General features: G+C 39.7%; 2 protein-coding genes across 2 annotated transcripts in view; both read right to left on the bottom strand.

Annotated features, from left to right (window-relative positions):
* The window catches only part of LOC137967947 (uncharacterized), a 15,385-nt gene extending 10,894 nt beyond the window's left edge, over positions 1-4,491 (bottom strand). Inside the window, exons 1-3 of the mRNA XM_068814547.1 lie at positions 3,928-4,491; positions 691-723; positions 551-580 (exon numbers count right to left, since the gene is read on the bottom strand). Coding sequence (XP_068670648.1) covers positions 551-580; positions 691-723; positions 3,928-4,024 — 160 coding nt within the window. The 5' untranslated portion in view covers positions 4,025-4,491. The remainder of the gene's footprint in view (positions 1-550; positions 581-690; positions 724-3,927) is intronic.
* A 4,130-nt stretch (positions 4,492-8,621) lies between these two features.
* Positions 8,622-21,010, bottom strand: LOC137967946 (uncharacterized). Its single transcript, XM_068814546.1, has 4 exons — positions 20,685-21,010; positions 14,707-14,739; positions 14,569-14,598; positions 8,622-8,987 (listed from the first exon to the last, which is right to left on the bottom strand). The coding sequence occupies exons 1-4, from the start codon at positions 20,779-20,781 to the stop codon at positions 8,803-8,805; spliced, it is 345 nt and encodes a 114-aa protein (XP_068670647.1). The 5' UTR covers positions 20,782-21,010; the 3' UTR covers positions 8,622-8,802.
* Positions 21,011-22,500: the final 1,490 nt, after the last annotated feature.

Genomic DNA, 22,500 nt, shown 5'->3' with positions numbered 1-22,500 from the left:
CGATGAAGTTGGAAACGCGAGAACTGTTTTAGCGACTATTTCTGATAAGACCGACCACGTTAGTTATCTTCAAGTTAACGTAGTTACCTCTAGCGTTAGTTTTCCCGCGGTTATTACCTCGCAGGGGTTCGTTTAAGAACCGCGGAAACTTCGGTTTCCGTTCAGTGCTATCAGTTCATCCAGCATTCTAATAAACTCGAGTTTAGCTAGGCTGTAGTATCTACTCTAAGTATTCACCAAAAGCTTTTCCTCCTTTACTGCTGAGAGTTTTAGGATCATGTTTGTGTAACTTTTCAAGCTCTTTGACTAGCCATAGCTGTATTCGGCACCAAAAGCTTACTCTCGAAAGTACTTTTTAAGAGAACCTTGTAACTTTTTGTAACATTCATTTATTCGTCTAGTTCGTATCTTTTAGCATGTAGACGCGCTTTCGCTGAACGTTTTGTTTTCTAAGGCTCCAAGGATTGATCCGTGTTGTAAGAGTATTTGCCGTTACCGTTTATCATAGAATGCAAAACTAAAACATGACACAAAAACATCAACAACTCACTTTTCAATAGTTGCTCCAGGGGATCCAATTCTTAAAACAGAAAGAAATATTTATTATAAGAGAGTTGAGTTCATGATCTGAGAGGGAATGATCATTAACGCGCAAACGTCGAGGTAATTAAGTATCTGTTAAAAGCTTACGGTCTTGATGAAATTGCTCCAGGGTATCCAAATCTGAAAGAGAAACAAAGATTGTTTATTAGATTGTTGACTGATATCTTGTTCAAAATAATAACTATTCACCTATGCGTATGGAAAGCACTACAGCTGTAGTTGTTGCCAGTAAGATCCGACGCTTCTAGGGTTGAATCAGTTTTTACCTGTAGGTTAAATTGGTGATCCTCATTTCACCTAGGTTGAATACGCACTCAGATGAATTGAAGGATTTTTTTTGGAACCTAAATCAAGTCTAGAGAAAAATTAGGGTCAGGTTAGGATTAGTTTTGGTTATTATACATGGATATCAATTGACTTATTATACAAAAGTGAAGAATGAATAGAACTGTGTTGGGTTGAGCATTGAGATCTGGAGGGTGGTCCGAGTTCGACGATCGAAATGTTCAGACTCGGAATAGATAAGTGTACAGAGTTAGGACAATCTGCGAGCCATGACTGCGAGTCGTGCGAGCCATGGCTGCGAGCCATGCAAGTCAACATGCGAGTCACACAGTTATTGAAAAGCTAACCGTTTTAAAATGGGTGCTTGGACTTAATAACTGTTTATAAGCGCTATTTGAAACGGGTGCTTAGACTTAAATGCGAAATTCGCATGGCGCGCATGGCTTGCTGGCTCGCAGATTGTCCAGCCCCAAGTGTACAAATGCAGAAACCGACAATATGATACGAAACATTCAGGAGCACCCAACGACCAATTTGTTGTAAAATGTATTATTATACCCCAGTTAATGAAAATAAATGTTATTAAGGCATTTTCAGGTGTTTTTCAGTGTTGCTGGGAAAACATTATCTGTTCCTTTTTCCCAGCAAGACACACACGAAATTTCCCAGCCAGCTAGATAAAATTGGTTGGTTTCCCAGCCAGCTGATCAAATTTATTTCCCAGCCAGGAATTCCGCGCGCTTTCAAATCCCTCGATCCAAAACGACCGAACAAAAGCGACAAAACCGGGACAAAAGAGGTTTTTTCCGCAAGCGCAATCACTCTGACCAGCCGTCGTAAATTTGTGACTACTCTCTGGGAGAGGGAAGGGGTTCTTTTTCTTTTTTTAGTCGTCCTCAGTCTTCAGAGTTTCTACAGCCAGCTCGGGTTGAAATGCAAGAAAAAGTCAGTAATTCCCAGTCAAAACCTCTATCAATAACAAAATTTCCCAGCCAGCTCATCGAAACACCTATATTTTTGCCAGCCAGCAAGATGCCTCTGGGGAACAGATAATGTGAGGAACAGATTCGTTGGGTGCCCCTGAACATTAAGATGTGTTGATATGCGTAAGACAGAGCTTGAGGGAAAGTATAGCTGTTTTCAGTCCTTTTTGGGGGATTAAATGTAAGATAAGATAGGCCGGTAAAATGAGGATCACCAAAGACGGATTCAACCTGAGGCCGGATTTGACCGACAACAAATTCGCTTGTGTGGTATATAAGAAATATAAATAAAGATCAATAGATAAAGAAAGGCACTGGCTTCATACGACAGTGCATAAACTTCAAAGTGAGAGTTCCTTAGATTTGCAGGCTTTCGGCTCCACTGGAACTGAAATTCAGAAATGAAATGCCGAGGACTCTACCGTGACAAAGGTAATGCGATTTAGACAACAACATCATCAAATAAGATTGAAGTGTGCGGTGGGTTTATACCCCTCAGGTGAATTATAATTAAGGCCAGTGCCCACATCTATTTGATGAAAATAAGTGAGGGGGTTTAACTATTGATCCATTATATATAACACGAAATAACTTTAGGGACATCGTAGCAGAAACAAGATGTGAAACCTTAACTGTTATATAGGATAAAATATTATCACGTGACCAGTCAAAGTTATTTTTAGCACAGAAATCTCAGCTAAACGGCAACACTTTTTATCATTTTCTGGTTGCTGGATTTACTTTGATGATGTCAACTCTATTGGGTACATCATTTCAAGATAATTTTAAATAAACGTCCGAAAAAAAGACACCCTTTTCCATAAGGGACTGGGCACTAGTACAAAATGCCGTATATGCAACGAGAGGTTATCTCCGGGTACTCCGGTTTCCCCTCTCCTCAAAACCAACATTTGACTTGATTTGCTTTCATTGTTAATTTCACTTTACAGTGTCCCCAATTAGTGCTCCAGCGCTAAATCGACTAGACACTTAAGGACGTTCGCGCGAAAATTTTTCAACATTGATTTTTTTCTGAAACTTTTACCACTGTAAGATGATGAGTTAGTTATGTCAGAAATGTAAAGAAAATGGAGGGTCACAGACTTCGTTTTGGAGAGAACATGCCCGGAAAAACACCCAAAATGTGAAAAAATCGGGCTTCGTTAGCGAATAAGGCCAGTGTCTGTAAACCCAAATATATTGCAATTAAATCTTTGAAGTGAAATCTTCTCTGCCAAATATTGTTTAAGTGGACTTATTAAGTGAATTTAGTCAACTGGTGAGGTTCCTTAAAGATCAAGTTCGCATTTAGCGACCACAATTTCACGTGCCTTGCCGCCGCAAGATGGCAGGATTTGATGTCCCGTGAGCAGAAATCTTGAAATTTTTTTAACTTTCCACATTGATTTTTTGTTCATTTTTGGACAACGTGGAGATAATTGTAAATAAAATCCGTTTCTGAAAAGAAAAATTGGGGTCACCGAACGTCCAAGACCGTTAAATCCAGGCAAAGCTATAGCAATGGCCTTTTGCCCTACCATTTCTCATTTTATTACTTAGCGCGCGCTCGTGTATGACGTGGCGTGTGCATTTGCGTGCGCAGTAAGGATGCGCAGAAACAATTGGCGCGAACGTCCTTAAACAAAGTTCCTTTCCTTTTTTCCTTCAGGGTGGCCGGATTGTACTTTGTCTTGTTTATTGTTTTCGAAGCTTTATATTTCATCTAACGTTATTGTAACTCACTTTTCATTTTTCTCGATTAAAATATAACAAATGACAGGATTTGAGCACTGAACCTGTGGGCAGCAAGAGAGGAAAACAGAACAAGTGGATTCAAAATCGCGCGAAAGCGTGAAACGCGGCGATACGGCGCTGCTGCGATCTTTGAGTCTTGCGCGACAGCAGCTACAGACACACTCGTAAGACCATGACAAAACATTTGCCTGAAGAATGCAAATGAAAACATAACAAACCCCAATTTTATCGAAGTTTCATACCCAGGACTACTTTGCTTTCCTTATCAAAAACACTTGAGTGTAGAGGAGCAATTGTTTACCTCGTGCTTCTTGTTTAAACCGTTGGTCGTAAAGAGATCCTCCTTGAACCTGGAAAACGGCAAACACAGCAAGGAACAGCAACATTAACTTAGCCATCTCGATTCTGGTTTCAAACAAAGCTACAAAAAAGGCCTGCGAAAGACTTAGAATGTCGACTGATAAACTGTAAGCTGCTCTCCGCGGACGAACGTTGACGTCCCGTCTTGTACATAAACTTAGTGATTGTCTTACAATAAAGCAGGGACGCAATTGGCCCTTTCAAGTGTTGCGAATGGTCTCCTCATCTGTTTCTAATCAAAGAAAGAACTGTTTTGCATTGCTTGGGCTAGGAGTGGCACCAAGCAGCACCTTTGCCCTTAAAAGATTGTTTTGACTCGAGTAATTGCAAGCTGTTTGCTAATAATGCGTCTCCTCTTATAAACCTAATGAATAAATAAAAAGTTAAGCTCTGCGTTCCCAAAGCTGCCTAAGTGGATTCTCACATTACTGAAATTACTCTTTAGTAAGAGAAGCTCCCTTTTATCAAGGTTATACCTTTTTTGTTCGGAAAAAACGAGTTTCAAATTTCATTTTATTTCCATCCTATTTATCACCAGGGTTGGGCACTTTGCATATGGACTGGACGTAAATGGTCTCACTTAGGGTGTTATGGGCAAAACGCCATCATATGTAGCTGTGAAGGTCTGTCTCGGTTTGGTTTGCAAGCGAAGAAAATATGATCTCTTTTAGGGGTCAAACAAATCTGAGCCAAGCCCAGATAGAACTCCTTTAGGGGTTTAATGCAAAATTCCTTCACGGGCATCAAGCGAACTAACCTTAGAACGTTATTCTTGGCAACGAAATCAAATCATAATTTTTTGTTTTTTGTTTTCTTTGGTATCCAAAAGAAAAATGAACCCATCTTAAAAACATGGTAAAATGAACTTATAAGGTATTTTAATGCGCTGGCCTTTCCTTTTGAAACACTGAGATCGAATTATAGAAAAGCCTACAATACTAGACATATTTAGTTGGAACACTCAGCGAATGGTCAGAATCATCGTGTTACAAGATCATAGCTTAAAGCACATCCCCCTTCCCCCATTCAGGAAGGGGAAAACGGCGATGGGTGTTCCAACAAATGTGACGAGTATTTTAGCCTACCAAAAATATTAAGATGCTGTTTAACTTTGACAAGGAGTTGAGATTTCGGTTGATTCTACAGGGCATAAACGTAACGTAAGAACCGTGCGTGTCTGGTCTTCTCGAGACAGAGGTGAGAGATGATTTCATGCAGAGTGGAACGCCTAAAGCGCTCTGTTGTAAACATGGCGGTTCACAGCACCAGTGAAGTCGTCTCTCTGACCTTTCTGTGGACGAATTCCAGGACCTACCGATACAATTTGAGCAAGTTTTGAAAGCTAAAAACTTCAATCGATGCTGTATTTTGCCTGTAGGACTGGGTGGCTACACACTCATAAGAAAATCTATGAAATGAGAATCCGGGATCTTCCCTTGTCATGGAACGGCCGAATTAACCAGAATTCCTTTTGGGAATGAAGGAGGCAAGCGGAGACTGGTCCTCATCAAATGAGGAAAAAGTAGCGAGAAGAAGATTTCTAGGCGGATACTAAGGTGTAGCCAAGGTGCGTGCTGTTAACGTAAACTTTTTATCATAGGAAATTCGGCCTGGCCTTTAGTAATTTCTTGTCAAAGAAACGGTATAATGTAAATAAGAGAGTAATGAAATTTATATTTGCGATTACCTGTCCTCTTACGTACCACTTAAGTCAAACTCTACATCTCTATGCAATAAGCGCATTTAAAATTTCGTCATATTATTGTATGAAAGTAGTTAAAGAAAGAAAAGGCTTGTCCATATGAAAAATACGTTTTCTCTCCCGTTCTCTTCTTATGCATGATCTTCGTGGAACTTACATTCTGTCCCTCAATAAACCTAGAACAACCAGTTCTGGTCTTAGTTCTTTTTCTTACGTATTAACTAAGTACGTTGCGAAATGCGCTACCTGGTTTTTCCCGTACCACTGAGTTTACTGGTTTTAAACTAATCCAGGGCCGGATTTTATACAGCGTCTTTTCGTTTTGATTAATATATCTTTAAATATTATTTAATATTTAGTTATGTATCTGTATATATTATGTATGTTAGCTGCAATGTCTCGAAGATGTTATCAGAAATTCGAGATGAAATAAAGTTTTATGCCTGCATGTATGTTACCTTCGGCAGGGCGCATGCGTGCACTTTGTAATCTGCGACTCCAGTGCTTACCATATGACAGATAAAATGACTTTTCTATTGAATACATAAGGCATCGAAATCTTACGTTAAATTGTAATGACAAGGGAGGTTTGGAGCTGTGAGTAGGCGTGGGATTTGTCTCATATGGTTTAGGGGCCGACATATCCCTCCCTCAATGCCGTACCGGGAGGCAAGGTCGGTAGCAGAAAGCAGCGAAGGGCCAACTGCGTCCCAAAGCGATCGCACGGGCCGAAATCCCGGGATGACTCGTTTGGTACGACGCTCCAGCGCCACGTCTGGAGGTACTGCAAATTTTTGTCGTCTCGTCTTCAAACATTCCGTCAGCGCATGCGTGCGTAAATGTTCAGCCTCTCCGATACCTACAATACTAGACATATTTAGTAGGAACACTTAGCGAATGGTCAGAATCATCGTGTTACAAGATCGTAGCTTATACCACATCCCCCTTTCCCCAATTCAATGTTGTGTGAGAATTTTTCGGGCGACTACTAGTAGTTGTGGAAATCAACATTGGAGGAAGGGGGAAACGGGGATGGGTGTTCCAACCAATGTGACGAGTATTGTAGCTTCCTCTCTCAAGTAAATTACTTCACTTGAATAGTAAAAGACTCTAAAAGCGAGTCTTTTTTTTCTTTTTCTTTACGTAAAAGAGTTTGAAATTGTCCTCACCAGACATCCTGACAAGCTGCATGAACACAAGTCACCTCTACAAGCCATACATTCCCGCTAAATTCTCTAGCAATTGAAGCATAACAATTTTTCAGTCAAGTCCTCCTTCAAACTATCATAGAATAATAAACTCTTTCAAATTTTGAGTTCACCATGCACGATTTTTTTTAATCGATAAATAAACAGGGTAGTTCGTGAATGCACTCTCCGGGATAAAATCACTAGGCGACAAGTCGCAGCGACATGTCTCTGCGACAAGTTGCTCCATGTGTACTACTTGAAAAACAAGTCGCTGCGACACGACGCCCGTTCGGTGCACACGCAGTGATCTCGTATGAGGGGGAATGTTAACTGGTTTTCGAATTCAATATGGCTGACCATATGACGCTCTCTCATTGGTTCATTTATATTTTGTCGCAGCGACTTGTTGCCGGAAGTGTACCCACGATGCGACAACGCTGCTTTCGCTAATTTTGTCGCTGCGATAAGTCAAACTGGTTTGAATTCGTGCGACTGATCGCGGCGACAAAATTCTGCCGCAGCGACAATGATTGTCATGAAATTAACCGTGTCACACAAGGCGATTTGTTGCGGCGACTTGTCCCCGCGACTTGTCGCAGCAACTTATCGCCTAGTGTGTCCCGGCCTGGAGTAGCATTTGAGCTAGATTTTTTCGTAAGCCATTCAGGTTCACAGCTGGCATTGCGGGGGATTTCTGCACGCCCCCTTCCCTAGAATATCTAATGGTCCGTTTCTTGTCCACCCCCTTTTTAAAATCCTGTATCCGTCCCTGTGTTGTTCTGAGATATGGCGAGCAATCCTCTTGGGAGTGGGTGTTCGGCCGAGAGGGATTGGACGTAAGAATAAACTCTGCTTATGTTTGTGTTAAGGCCGTCCTCAATGGCGCATAAGGTTCCTATGCTTATGCTTGCGTCTAAAGTAAGGGCCGGGCTTTAAAAATCTGCGACAATACAATAGTCCCATAAGCAAAGAAAAACTTATTGGTTATTACACCGGGGATAGCCGTGCATACGGAACCCGCGCCCTCAGTGCGCGCGGCAGTGAAGACTGTGCTATCCTGTCAATCCTTTTGCCCTTCACTGGAAACGGTGTATTTCTGTGGGCTGTGCGTTCTTGTCGCGTGTCACGTGTACAATGTTGCAAATTTGATCCAATTTATAAATATTGACACATCATATGCACAGTACAGGATGCTACACTGAGGAATCACCTTAAGTTAACTGCGGAGAGCCAGCTGTAAGCCATGCCGGGGCGTGGTTGCTGCTAGCTCGGGACTGACAAAACCTAGAGCGTGCTCATAAATAAATTTATCCAAAAACCAGAAAGTTGTGCCCTGTAAACAAATTAAAAAGGAAGGTAACGCTCACGGTCGTTGTTAATGTGAGCTCACCTTCCTTTTGAATTTATTCAACGGAAAGAACTTGTGAATTGATTCTCCAAAATCCGGCTATACACAGAAAATTAAAACTATTCGTTAATTTCCAGACCTTTTGCGTGCTCAGTAGCCAAAAGCGATTAAAAGTTTTCGCGGGTGATCGAAGAACCCCTGGCAAATTTTGCATTAAATATCTTTGATCCTTCCACTAAGGTAAACCTGGCAAAGGTTTTCCTCCCTTCTTGTAAAAACCCATTTAGAGAGGTTTGCATGGCCGTATGGCCCAGTTTCCAGAACCGTGTGAACAACCATCGGTTCCAAGTTCATAGCTTGTAAAACACGTCACAACACTCAAAGAATCAAACAACTCAATACAAACGCAGTTCTCGTTCTAAAACCTCAGCTCTACGTACATTAATACTACAGAGCGTGATTTTTTCAAACTCCTAGTTATACAATGTGAACCTTTTTTTTTTAAGATATAGCAAATGACAATTTAAGGAAAAGTACAATCATTGAATTTCCTTCAATCATTTCCACTCGGTTTCATTATTTTAAATACTCAGAGCAAGTAGCACAACATTTCTGTTGGAACGTCTCATAATTATTGGTATATTTGCGAAAGTAGCTCTTTCTTGATAAACCACAATACGACTTGAATTCCCGACAAAATATACTTGACACTGTATCTCTACAATCTTCCCTTCGCTCATTTCTTTGGCCAGACGACGCCACTGTAAAATTAAAAACATTTATAGTTAATGTCAGTTAAAGATCATCATCATGTACAATGCCTTATGTTTCTTACAATCTCAAATATATAAAATTGGTGGCAAAGTAAACAATGAGAGTGGATCGTTGTTCGATGATATTTAAAAACTCTGCCGGACCAGGGTGGGAATTGAACCCACGACCGTCGCAGGGTTAGATCACCGCTGCTCTACCGACTGAACTACTAGTTCATACGGGAGCAGTCCCTGGGAACTGAAGATGTTAAAATCACGGCAATGAACATGTACAAGTACATGGAAGGGTTACTTTTTTTTAAAAACGTTAGCCATGTAGCACTTTATATTTCAACCGACTTAACTGATTAGAGATACAAAATTAGATACAAAATTAGAGGTACAAAACTAGCACTTCACATTGCACTGTAATCAGTTAAGTCTGTCGAAATATAAAGTGCTACAAGGCCAACGCTTGTAAAAAGAGGTAACACGCGTAACCCTTCCTTGTACTTGTATATGTTAATTGCCGTGACTTTAACATTTTCAGTTCCCACGGCCTGCTCCCATCTTACCTTGTGGCTCAGTCGGTAGAGAAGCGGTGATCTAACCCGAAGGTCGTGGGTTCAATTCCCACCCTGGTCAGAGTTTTCCTCTATCCTTGTGTCGGCCCATTTCCATAAGTAGGGCTAACGCTCACGTGGTTCATATGGGGTACAAAACTAGCACTTCACATTACACTCTAATCAGTTAAGTCAGTTGAAATATAAAGTGCCACACGGCCAACGTTTGTAAAAACACATAACCCTTCCATTATTTTGTAGCCAAGTATGAGTGTGGTTACAAATAAAACTGACTATTCCAAAAATTAAATTGAAAAGAACAGTACAGAAGTTTGCAACGAAAATTGAAAATTTTAAAAGACCACAAATTTGTAGAAATTAACATCGTTTTTATGAAGAGAACGGCAAAGAAATGGTCAAAGATGTAGGCCTCATGCGCATGTCTAGAGCTTTAAGGGCAAACGTCACTCTGAAAATTCCATTTTGCAAACTGGGAGACTAGTTTGATTTTCGATCGTTTATTGCATGTCAACTTCTAATATATTGAGCAACATCTCAAGAGAGAGATACAAGTGAAAAAAGAGTATTTTATGAAGTAAGTATAGAGCCCGGGGGGGGGGGAAGGGGGGTAACTGCCGTATATGGACTATATAGGTATGTAGGTATGTGCCGCTGTGAAGGGCATGGTTTTCAAGCAGTTTATTCTAGGATAGAGTATATAAATCATAGCCTTTCGGTCTAGAATAGGGTATCATTTTTCACGAAAGTGACCAGTCGGTTGAAGATTTCATCAAGACTGAGGAAACCAGAAATTCCCACTCAATAATATAAAAAAATCAAATCGGCAAAGTTTAAGTTTACCTAACTCAGCCTCAACAGTGTCAATAAATGGCTATCATGAAACACCTCTGGATATTATTGACTGTCAAGAATCGAAATTTAGACGGAAATCGGTGGGAGTTTACTATAGATTCAGCTGAACAAGCTCTGGTGTAGGCTAAGGGTTCCAGGGTCCAGCAGCGGCACATCCCCACCCAGAAATTTACGTACATGTCCGTGATGAAATAGAAATCGTTTAGTCACGACAGACGATGTTATCGTCCTTGCGTTTTCATTGGCTAGTAGTTTGTTGAGCTTTGGCGAAGGCGGCCTGCGCACCAACGGCCGGCGGGAGTCAGATTCGTAAACATGGCGGCCGACTGGTGAATGGTTTTCAAAGTTTTTGTTCTTTTATTGCTTAGTTTCCTCCATAAAATACTTCTGAAAATTTTAAAAGGTATTAAAATTATTCAAGCCTGGTATGGAAGGTAAAGATTTCTTTTATGTAAAAAATATTTTGCTATTTGTTTGGGGCTTTTGTTCAGTGGTTTGATAGCCTCACAATAAACACTTACCTGTTTAAATTTATGATCTCTATAGCAACAACTAACTTCATGGTTGCCTCGTTTGTACGAATTTTATTACTCACTCGTTGTGAAGGATCGTTAAACTTACTCGTTCGTTTCGCTCACTCATTCGTTTAAGCGATCCTTCACAACTCGTGAATAAAAATCGTACGTACTTACCACCCACGAAACGCTTATGAAAATTATCTTCTTCTTTCGTATGGGAGGAGGACCAACTCTGTAACTGGTGCAATACTAAGAGGTGTCCGCGATTGCAAGAAATCATGCATAGCGCTAACCCTCAGGGCGAAGTGAGAAGTGCCCTCGTTGCTTTTCTATCATGTCATCAATTTTCTCTTTTGTAAAAAGGTTTTCTTGTCTATTTGTAAATGGCTTTTTATGGTCGTCTCAGATGACGTAAGTATAATTTGGAAATTATTAGTCAGTGTTAATTAGCTGAATAAAATAAATGTATATTTTATTCACCCAGGCCAAAAAAGGTCACAGTTGATGACTTCGAATCCCATTGATCGACAGGTGTCTTATATTAACCGAACGTCGAGTGCTGGGAAGATCACCTTTCTCTTAATTTCACTTAATCTAGTCGAGTTCAAGTTCAAGTTTATTCCCATTAATAACAATATTTATGACAACCTGCAAGACTGGTCCGCAAAATATTGAAAGTGCTAGTCGGGGCCTCTATAATGCGACTGCACTCCATCCTTTAAGTGTCTTAGCGTTAATGAACTCTTGAAGTGCCAACTAGGTTTAGCTACATAATTCCGGAATTTTTTTGGGAATTTTAGACATTAAAAATAATTTTAGAAACGCTCGGGAATTTTAGAAAAAAAATGACAATTTCGAGAACTTTAGAGCAATTTGAACTTTCACCTGACATGATGAAAACTTTTCAGAGGCAAAAACGTTAATTTTTTGTATTCCAACCTATCAGGAGAGGGGTCAGTCCATTTATATCCACTCCTTATCAGCGGTTATTTACCGTAGTTTCGGAATTTTGATCTTTGCTTGATAGCAAATATGGCAGACTTTGTACAATAAGAAACGAAATTTATAAGAATTTTCGGGAATTTTAGAGAGTTTTTGGAGAATTTTAGACATTTCTAAAAGAATTTTAGACCTTTTGTTTGGGAAATTCCGGAAAGAATTTTAGACAATTTTTCGGGAATTATGTAGCTGTTACCGTTAAATTTAAATTTAGGTTAATTTTAATTTAACCTAGGTCATTTTATTTTAAACTAGGTTGAAATTGATACTAGGAAACATCAACAAAAACCCATCAATTATTAGCAAGTACGTGTAATATATTTGTTAGTAAATTGGTCCTGGAGGAAAGGGGATGAAGGTAGTGCAGCTTAGATTCTCATGAGTATTTTATAAACCCCAATGGTTGTTAAGTCTAGGCACTGGTTTTAAATGGTTAGCATTAAGTTTGGGGTTAGGCATACAGTGCATGATAACCGATTCTACTTTTCTTTCTCAGAGTTTTTTAGGACATTGTTCATTGATGAATCTCCTTAGGATGGCAGAGGGCAACAACATTGATTTATCGTCCAAGGAATAAAAGAACTGAAACATACATGATGTCTTGTTGATTTTTAATTTGCTTAGTTACTTCCTCTATCTTTTGCTTACTTTGATTCGTAATAATCAAAGTCAAGTAAAAACAAAACTTTGAAAAGTCAGGGAAAAGGGTTTTATAATCTATTGATCAGAAACCATTTTGTAGGCTCTTGTATGGGTTATTTCTTTTGAATTATCAAATAAAATATTTGTTTATTTTTTTAATTTTGCTGAGTCTGCTTTTAGTGATAAATCCAAATTTTGTCACTTTATTTAGGCACAGTCCCCTCCAAGTTCTCCAATTTGAGCAAGTAGCACATTTGGATGAAGGGGCGTTTCCTTTTCCATTTCATTAATTTTCAGCGCCACATAATCCTGAAGTTCGAACTTCTTCTTTTTCTTCTTCCCTTTCTGGTGCATGATAACTGCAAAAGGCAGACTGCTGGCTGCCTGCAAATGGCTAAACAACCATTACAAATAGTGCTGATAAACAGTATTTAAGTCTCAGGACCCACTTGTGAGGGGTTAGCTTTCAATAACTGACGGTGATTCAGGATTAGTCTGCAGTCCGCAGTCTGCGCTGAGTTTGCAAGTGTCAGACACCGCTCTCCTTTAATGTCTGGCTCATCCACTTTTTCAAATTATTCACCATTTTCCTGCTATGTATTTGATGTAGCTGTGACTTGTCCACTCATTTGTGGCTTTTTAATTTCTTTTCTCTGAGAGATTCCGAAAACCACTTCTGGCAATTATTCTTTGAATGGTTATGTTTTTTTTACAAGCGGTTTCTCCAAGATGATGACACCAGTGGTTCAGAGACGAGTTATTTTCTTTGATTAAACTGCAAAGGTTATCGTTTGTTGTTCTACTTTCCCGTGCCACCATCTTTTTTTCACTGTGGGAACGCTGTGTTTGCGGCGAAAATCGGTTTGTTATCATGACTAGAAATGATGCCTTGTTCCTGGCGTATTTTGCATAGCGACGTAAATAAACTCCGTACAATATTTGACTACTAATTTTTCTAGGTCTCACTTTATGGCATTTACGCATGTGCGAAATGGTGGTTGTCGTGAACACTTGGAATTAGCATAACCTCATTGGTAGAAAAAACATCTAAGCGATTTCAGTTGCTGATTCGATGGCTTAGCGGCTAGTACTAAAGAGAAGTAATCTCGGATGTTCAACGGTGCAGGGATTCGAATCCTTGAAGCGGCATGGTATGTTGTGAAAGTTCAAGGTAAGAGGCACAGTCCGTTGGTGGTAAGCAAGGACAATAAGGGGGAAGGAGAGGGAGTGGCGGTAATTGGAAGAAGAACGGAACGTAAGGGAAAGGTGGAGATAGGTGTTTTCTTTATTATTCGCCCTAAAAATCCTGGCCCCATTTTTTTAATTACATCCCCAAAAAAAAAGGAAACCCTTTTTTTAGACAGTTCATAACAACCTAGGTTGAAAAAATTTGACCTACAATAGGTAGAAAAAAAATCAACCTAGGTTGAAATTAAATTAACCTGAATTTTAATTCATCCTGTAACATAGCTAAGCCTAATGCCAACTTTGTAGTGTAGCAAAGTATGCACATGTAAAAATGTATCGTTTATATTGTAAAATACATTATTGTATAAATGTATTTAAGAAGAGAGGAAGCCGGATTCGGTTGACATTCGGAAAAGCAAGAGAAGAGAGAAATTAAATTTAAGGGCCAGTAAGAATTGGGAAAAACGCTACGCCAAGAGACCATAACAAAAAGCGAATCTGGAATCAGCGACAGAACTCCTTTGTCGACGGTGACCAAAGAACAACGAGATACGAAAGTCTAAAGTGACAGGAAACTGACGTGGTTCCTTGGAAAAGCACGTAGAAAGCGAAGCAAAGACGGAAAGTGAACAGCAGCGTATGACCATGAACGAGAAGTAAACTCTGTTAGCTTGAGTATCCGCTGTCGCTAAGCGTTTTCCTTTGGTGTAAGGCAACGAAGACTGATCCGCGTTGTTACTGTATTTGCCATTACATTTTCTGGTACAATTATGTCTAAAACATGACACAAAAACATGAACAACTCACTTTTCAATAGTTGCTCCAGGGGATCCGATTCTTAATTAAAACAGAAAGAAAAAATTATCATTAGAGAGTTCACTTCATGCTCTTAGAAGGAATGAACGAGAATTAAATACTGTTTTTTTTAGGCTCTTAAATACTTACGGGTATGGTCAAATTTCTCGAGGGGGTCCAAATCTGAAAAGAGAAAGAGAGATGGTTTATTACCTTCTTGACTGATCACTTGTTCAAAATAATAACTGTAATAACTTCATCACTTCTTCCTTAACCTAAAGATTTGTGCATACAGCAATGGTTTCGAGTCACGATCAAACCTAAATTCTCAGTATAATTTCTGCCTTTTTTTGCCAGTAAAGTTTCTCACCTGACTGTCATCGATGTTTATGAGAAAAGCACAGCCTATTCATTTACCATCTATGCGTCGATTAGTTGCAACAGCCATTGCCGAAAGTAGAATTAAGTTCACGAAGTATTTCACAGTTTAACAGCGCCTTAACCAATGATTATGAAATTTTCGATCTCGGATATTGCGTTTCTAGCTTTCTGATTGGTTCACTCAATCTCGCCTATCAGCTTATACACGTGCACCCTCATGTGGAAACTGATTGTGGTCGCTTGTAAAATCAAAGTAGAATAATCCAATAAAATTTGAGTTTAATTTCCAAGTGTTCATAATTGAATGAAAGTTTAATAAAATAAAAATTCCATAATTCGCGCTTGTTGGATATCAGACTGATTCTAGCCGGCCAACTTGGCGCGTCGCACCTCGTTTGTTATTTAAAATCTCATAGAATAATTGTTAGTTATTCACCGAAGTAGTGGAGGTGAATAGTCGTGGATACCCACCGCTTTCACCGACACTAAAGTGTATATATCACATAAGTTGAATATTCAGCGGAGTTTACCGATAAAAATTTGCTCCCCGGTAACCGAAGCTTAGCGGGAAGCCATTTTGTTTTCCTTCTGTGGTGCACCAATATGGCGGCCGGAAAATAGTGTCAACATCTGTTACTTACTTTGGCTATCTAGGCGAGTGGTCATCTGTACTGAACAAACAGCTATTTACCTCAGCACTTTTCCTAATGCTTTAAATTTCAAAAAAGGCTCAAAACCATGAGATAAATATATATTTCTCAATAAACTCGATCGTGCCCTCGTGTCACGCACCACTACAACTCAGAAATTCAAAATGCTCTGGTTTCCAAGCGAAGCACGCTATTGAGCTTTAAAATTGCAAATGGATACAAATTTACCACCTCTTATGCCTGATGAGGATAAAAACTTTCGTGGCTCTTTAGTTTTGGATTTTAGAAAATGATGACGTCACGTGAAAACGATCCATATACAAGGCTAAAAAGGTTATGAAATGGTCAAAAATTAAAACGTTTGAACCAAACGTTTTCGGCTGTTTGCCATCATCAGGGTAACAGCTGATGATGGCAAACGGCCGAAAACGTTTGGTTCAAACATTTTAATTTTTAACCATTTCATAACCTTTTTAGCCTTGTATATAGAATATATTTTACTAAGCGAACATTGGCCGTTTTTATGCTAGAGACGTTAAAGTCGTCAAGACGCATTTGACGTCTGAGACGTTAAAGCCGTCTGGTATAAAAACGGGACGCATAAAAGTAGACAAACTAACGGACAAAAACAAGATTTTTCTAAAAAAAATGACTAGGTTCTATTATCGGAAGACACTGGGAACGAGCAAACTCGGCACCAAATAAACGTTAACACACGAATATATGAATTGCAGCGGAATTGCAGCTTCTCAAATTTATGTCTCGACTTCGCCTGGAAGGACAGATGCAAATATTTTTTTTTTGTGACAGAAATCAGTCTAGGAATCAGCATTTTCTGGCGATGGACGAGGAAGTAGATTTAGCCTCGGCGCATGGCTTGTTTGTCTTATCGACCAAGAGAGCAAGGAAGAAACGAAGTGCAGATTAACAAAGGACTCAGGGCTAAATGCGTCCAAATTAGGGCGTCCCGTTTTTATACTAGACGCATTTAACGTCTGAGACTTTAAAGTCGTCTGTTAAGTTCGTCTAAACGACGCACTTAAAACAAGACGTTAAAGTCGTCAGACGTTAAATGCGTCGTCTTATTTCTCGTTTTTATACTAGACGTTAAAGTCGTCTTAAGACGACTTTAACGTCTCAGACGACTTTAACGTCTCTAGCATAAAAACGGCCATTATGGACATAGATTATGCTTGATTGGCCACATGTACAGGTAGTCGCTCGGTCCTGACTAACTAGAAGCCGGATACAGGCTACCAACAAAAGATTCCTTTCAATGTACACTGCTCCAAAGAACAGCCAAACACATACAACTGCTAATTTACATAAGTCAAGGAGGAGTAGTTGGCCAACATATAAATCTAAAAGGTAAAACTGGAAGTCAAGTCTGCGTGAAAAGAACGAAATGAAAGTAATTCTGAACTTGCGACTATGAATGAATGAATAAAGCAAAGGATAGCAAGGGAATTGTACAAACTATTGTACTTGGAAAAAGTCTCAACCTGTAATTTCGTTTGACAACCTTACAAAACAGTCAAAACTGAATGTTCTCTTTCCTTTTTACTGGGTTGCCTATGGGCAAACCCAGTCGAGGTCTCCGTTTAGTTTGTTTGTTTTATTTATTTTATTTTTTTTATTATTTTTTTTCCGTGTCGGTAAAAGTCTTGCCTGTCACTCCCCTGGTAAGTGGTGTCTTTGTGTATAGAGCCTTCTGCGCGTATTTTCTTAGGATCGAGAGGGTAGTGGAACTGCGTAGATTTCTCTGGTGGACACAGTAGAATCATTAACTTAGCCTGCAATGGCGTCGAAAGTCATGCAACGCGAATGGCGTTTTAGTGGATCCTTAAACAAAATATACCCTTATGGAGCTCAATAATGGAAAGTCAGTTGGATATTAAAACTAGGCATGAATCTCAAAAGCGACGAGTACTGGACTTCGACAACAATCTATCGCCCGTCGAGACGTAATCAAAGTGAGCTGCATTTCTTGTCTTCACGCACGCAATGAAATAGGAAGAGGTTTTCGCCTCTAAGAGCAAATATGTTGTTTGTTTCAATAAAATTTTCGCTGGAAAAGGATTCTGTGGTATTTTCTGCCTTTGTGAATTATAATATCATGTTGTGTATTGAATTTTCGAGCTTAAGGTTGAAATGTGATATGGGAGAAGTTTTATAGTATTGCTCTGTAAGCAGGAAGGGTTCACAGGCCTGTTGGAAGCGTGCTTGAGTTTCAACAAAATGAGCCCCAAAATCAGTGAAAACTTGTGACGCAGATGAATAAAAAAGTAGCTGCTATTGCCAAAATGATGGAATTACCTGGTGATAATAACATCGTACGCGTCTTGGAGAGTAAATTTTGACTTTGCATAAACAAGAGTTGGGCGATTGTGATCTTTGTTTTGACTTCGCTCATTTCACTGTCAAAATCACGGCGCCCGCTGAATTCCAGCCATGTCACTTTCGATTTTGCAATTTACTTGAACGTAGCAAAAATCTCCCAAAATGTTTGTCGCTGATCATAACTTTTTATCTTCTATATTCACGGTTCAAAATTAATGTTGTTTTCATGTCGTAAATATTTTATTCTCGATCGACCGTCCGAGAAACTTCCTTCTGCTCTTTCTGAAAACTGTGTATCAATAGTTATTTGCTTTTTCATCAATATTTGTTTTGCATAAAGCAAGCTAACAAAATCTGTACCTTGCTGAGTTCGCATTTGTTAGCGGTAATAGTATTTTCGGTCAGATGTTTCTGTTTTTATGAGGGGTTTATTGTTTTGGTCTCCCATCCTAAAACTAACCCCGCGAAACAGGGCTTAACTTCAGTGAAGTTTATTATTACAAACTTTCAGATGCCCAGAGGGCACACTTGTGGTGCAAAGAAGTTGTGAGGGAACTTCACAAAGAAGCCAGAAGCCAATGTTTCTCGCTTCTCTTTTATTTGTTATTCTTCAGAGACTGGAATGCTGTATTTCAATACCACACAATTCAGTGCCTTCTGATTTTCTTCTTCACAGAAGCATCTCGTTTCTCAATGTTTTTCCAAGTTTGAGTACATCAGTGTCATATTACCAACAGCGTTGCACTGTGTCAATCAAAATTATTTACAAGTTCAAGTTCTGTATTTTTACAATGAAGTGTGGCCAAAATGCATTGCGGTCACTAAATACGAATTGCGACTGGAAGGGAAGAGTGCAACATAAGATATTTTAAAAAGAGGAGCACTATTTGTTTCATTAAGGGAACAATACATGTTTTGATCAAATCTGAAGATAGTTGTACCTATGATGCCTGATGAAAATGGCACTGCTCATTGTTAATGTGTTGATATCTTTAAATCGGAGCAATGCTTGTTCTGTCTTTTACTTGAATTAAATACTCAATTATTTGAGGTTGCGCTTCCATAAGCATTTCGTTTGATTTGTTTGCCTCAGTGGGCGACTGATTTGATTCATTAGCTGGACAACAAGTTCCATCAGGTAGATAAGTTAATGACTCAGCATCTGGTAAAGTTTTTTTGCTCAAAAGCTATATCTCGAATACATGGCGTCTCCTATCAGTATCTCATCCACTTGTTGTCAACCGTGACATAGGGCACAACGACCTTTCTACGGAAGCTGGTAAGGGGTACACGTTGTCGCTTCCACTTTGTCGCTTCCATGTCTCGTTTAGCCGAGATCCCGGCACGTCTGAGAAACACACCAAAAATCAAGTTTGCGATTACATGGAAAAATCTCGGCCCGTGTAGCCGAAATCCCGACATTTCGACGCCGGGATCCTGGGTCTTCGTTTTCGATACTACCAGTACGATACACTATTTGTAGCTGTTCCTTTAATTTTAACATCACCTTCTTGAAAACACAAGCGGCAAAAACAAGGTGTTAAACCACCGAACAGAAAATTGTGTTGGAATACTTAGTAATTTCGGCGGGCTTGTTAGATAACAATATTCGTTCGGATTTCAGGTACTCTGACATATATTAGAAGCACTTTTTTTTACAGCATTTGGAATATTTGCCTTACCAAACATTAAAATCTTATCGTCGCGGGAAATCTTTACGAGAACATTTCCATAGTTGGACTTGGAGGCCGTCTTCGGGAAGAGTATCTGTTTTCTAACATTGGTCAATATTATCGTTATCTTTCCAGTTTTTCTTGTCATATTGTTTTAGCTTCTCGTGCCCAAAGTTCATTTTCGCTATGAAGGACACAACATTTTCTTGGTCAATTTGTGACAGCCGATAACATGCATGACAGGTCAAGTGGGCGGTTTCAAAATTCAGGGGTTTGTTAGCCTGCGCACGTAAACGTCTTTCCGGAGCTCGTTTTCTGAGCGAAGGAGTACCTGAAAACCTTGACAGGCTAGGGGGTTTTGTCTGCAAGCGTTTCCTTCTTGTCTCGCCCCACTTTTTGCGCGGCCAAAACATTAAAAGTCTTCATGTCCCCCCACCGAAACGCTTGGTACGCAGGCTACGTGAGTCCACGACATTTTGACCACTCTGTGACGACGAATATCGTTGTTGATAAGAGTACAGACAACGCTGAACCACTTTCGATTTGTTAAGTTGCTACTCGCTCGTGTTTGCATCAATTGAATAGTACAATACAATAAATTCAGTGAAATAATAATAATCATCATCATCATCATCATCATCATCATCATCATCATCATCATCATAATAAAATACTTTTTCTTGTTTCTTGCTTTCAAAGCTTTTTATTTCAAATAACGTTGTTGGAAACTCACTTTCCATTTCTCGCGATTAAAATAACATTAATTACAGGATTTGAGCACTGGACTCATGATCAGTTGGGCAGCAAGAGAGGAAAACAGCTGGAAAGAGCCAGGGATGACGGAAGGAGAAGACAAAGCAAGTTCAAAATCGCGCTTCTTCCGAGCGAGGATGTGTTATTTGACTCTTGATCAACAGCAGCTACAGAAACGCTGGAAAGTTACAAAAGGTTGCCTGAACAGTTTTAATATAAAATGCACATGAAAACAGCACAAACCCCAATTTTCTCGAATTTTCCCACCCACTGACTGCTTTGCTTTTCATTTTCATAAACACTTGTATATAGATATAAACTAATTTTTTACCTCGAACTTCTTGCATAAACCGTTGGTCGTAAAGAGATCCTCCTTGAACATGGAAAACGGCATACACAGCAAGGAACAGCAACATTAACTTAGCCATCTCGAATGTGATTTCAAACAAAGTTACAAAAAAGGCCCGCTACAGAAGAACGTCAACCGGCTGATAAACTGTAAGCTGCTCTCTGGCCGTGCACGAACAATTAATAGCTTGACGTTCCGTTTTATACGCAAACGAAGAGATTCTCTTACAGAAACGCAATTGGCTCTTTCAAGTGGTGCATGTTCTGCTCATCTTTGCTTATCAAAGGAAGGACTGTTTTGCATTGCTTGGACTGGGAGTGGCGCCAAGTCGAGTTTTGCATACCAGCACCTTTGCCCTTACAAAATTGTTTTTACCAGAATAATTGCAAGCTGTCTGCTAATAATACATCTTCTATCATGAATCTAATAAAAAACTCTGGACTATGCGTTGCCAAAACCGAAAGTGTGTGTAATATTGTCCAAAAAGTGCTATTCCGAAAAAAATAAGACTCTTTGGTGTCGTATACCAAATGTACACACAGGCGTAATAGAAGACTTAAAGCAAAGAACATAAACAAAGTAATACCATCTTCTTGATTCCAATCACTTTGAAGATTTGACGTTTTTTCAGATAAGGGACATTTACTAACTTTGCGTGGCCTTTTTTTAATTTTTTTAGTTTTTTCCCCACGAGGGCTGGATTATTTGAGCGCCGCTGAACCCGATAAGACGCTTTATCATCACTCAGTTTAAAAAAAAAAACATGGAAGCAATGACAGGCCATGGCATTAACTATAAGCTTACGGGTTCTTTTACTAAAATTTTTTTGCGTCGGGGATCTCCTAAACCAATCCTTCGGTATTTTTTGCCATTTTTGTCAGTCTACTCATACTAAGCATGTTACTTGCGTATGCATCGCTTTCCAAGTGACTAATTAACAGTGAGAGACTATTTTCCCGCAAAACTGCGCAACGGTGGCTCAGTTGGTTGAGCACCGGGCTGTCAAGCGGGAGGTAGCGAGTTCAATTCCGGCCGGACCAACACTCAGGGTCTTTAAATAACTGAGGCCGGAGAAAGTGCTGCCTTTGTAACTACATCTGCAAATGGTTAGACTTTCAAGTCTTCTCGGATAAGGACGATAAGCCGGAGGTCCCGTCTCACAACCCTTCAATGTTAATAATCCTGTGGAAGAGAGTAGGGCACGTAGTTCCCGGTGTTGTGGCCTGTCTTCTGTTGTGTATCATGGTTGAGAGGGTAAGAAAAAGGGGCCACAGTAATTGGCGCAAGCTCAGTGTTGTGGCGCTCTGCCAGCTTGACTGGCAAAGTTAATAAAATAAGAATGTAAAGTGCTGAATTACCAAGGCCAAAGCTCGACAAGGTATGGTCGAAACCATATGGGACTGGCAGCTGCTATGCGGCACACATACGTTCTCCGCGCATAGCATCACAGCCAGATACAAGCTGGGTTGAAGAAAAATCCCAGAGTCAGTCTGAGATCGCCTGAAAAGGCCATCCCACACACCACCCGCCAGCCGTACTCCCAGAACGGAAAAAATTAATGACCTTCTTTGTGATTCAATATTTTGTTTGAATAGTCTACTTTCAGTACAAACTTGCCGGTTACATCAATAAAGATCCACAGTTTTTGCCTAGTTCAGCTGCACCAGCTCTCTACGTTAAATCCACGTTTACATACAGATCTTAAAGGAACTCAGTACTCCTTAGCATTTGCTTTAAAGATTATGCTTTGAGGTGTTTATAAAAGCACAAAATTAAGGTCAAGGTAATAGCTTAGTAC

This window comes from Montipora foliosa, chromosome 8 (genome assembly GCF_036669935.1).
Source record: "Montipora foliosa isolate CH-2021 chromosome 8, ASM3666993v2, whole genome shotgun sequence".
NCBI classification, from domain to species: Eukaryota; Metazoa; Cnidaria; class Anthozoa; order Scleractinia; family Acroporidae; genus Montipora; species Montipora foliosa.
Note: the sequence above shows the minus strand (reverse complement) of the source record. Positions and strands in the feature narration are given on the sequence as shown.

What these genes read in the sequence shown, in the direction of transcription:
- LOC137967946 (XM_068814546.1), bottom strand. Translation starts at nt 20,781, where the DNA reads ATGGCTAAGTTAATGTTGCTGTTCCTTGCTGTGTATGCCGTTTTCCAT. An exon ending in GTTTATGCAAGAAGTTCGAG is followed by an intron (nt 14,740 to 20,684) that starts GTAAAAAATTAG and finishes TTCTCTTTTCAG; the next exon opens with ATTTGGACCCCCTCGAGAAA. An exon ending in CCTGGAGCAACTATTGAAAA is followed by an intron (nt 8,988 to 14,568) that starts GTGAGTTGTTCA and finishes TTAATTTTACAG; the next exon opens with TGGCGTCGTCTGGCCAAAGA.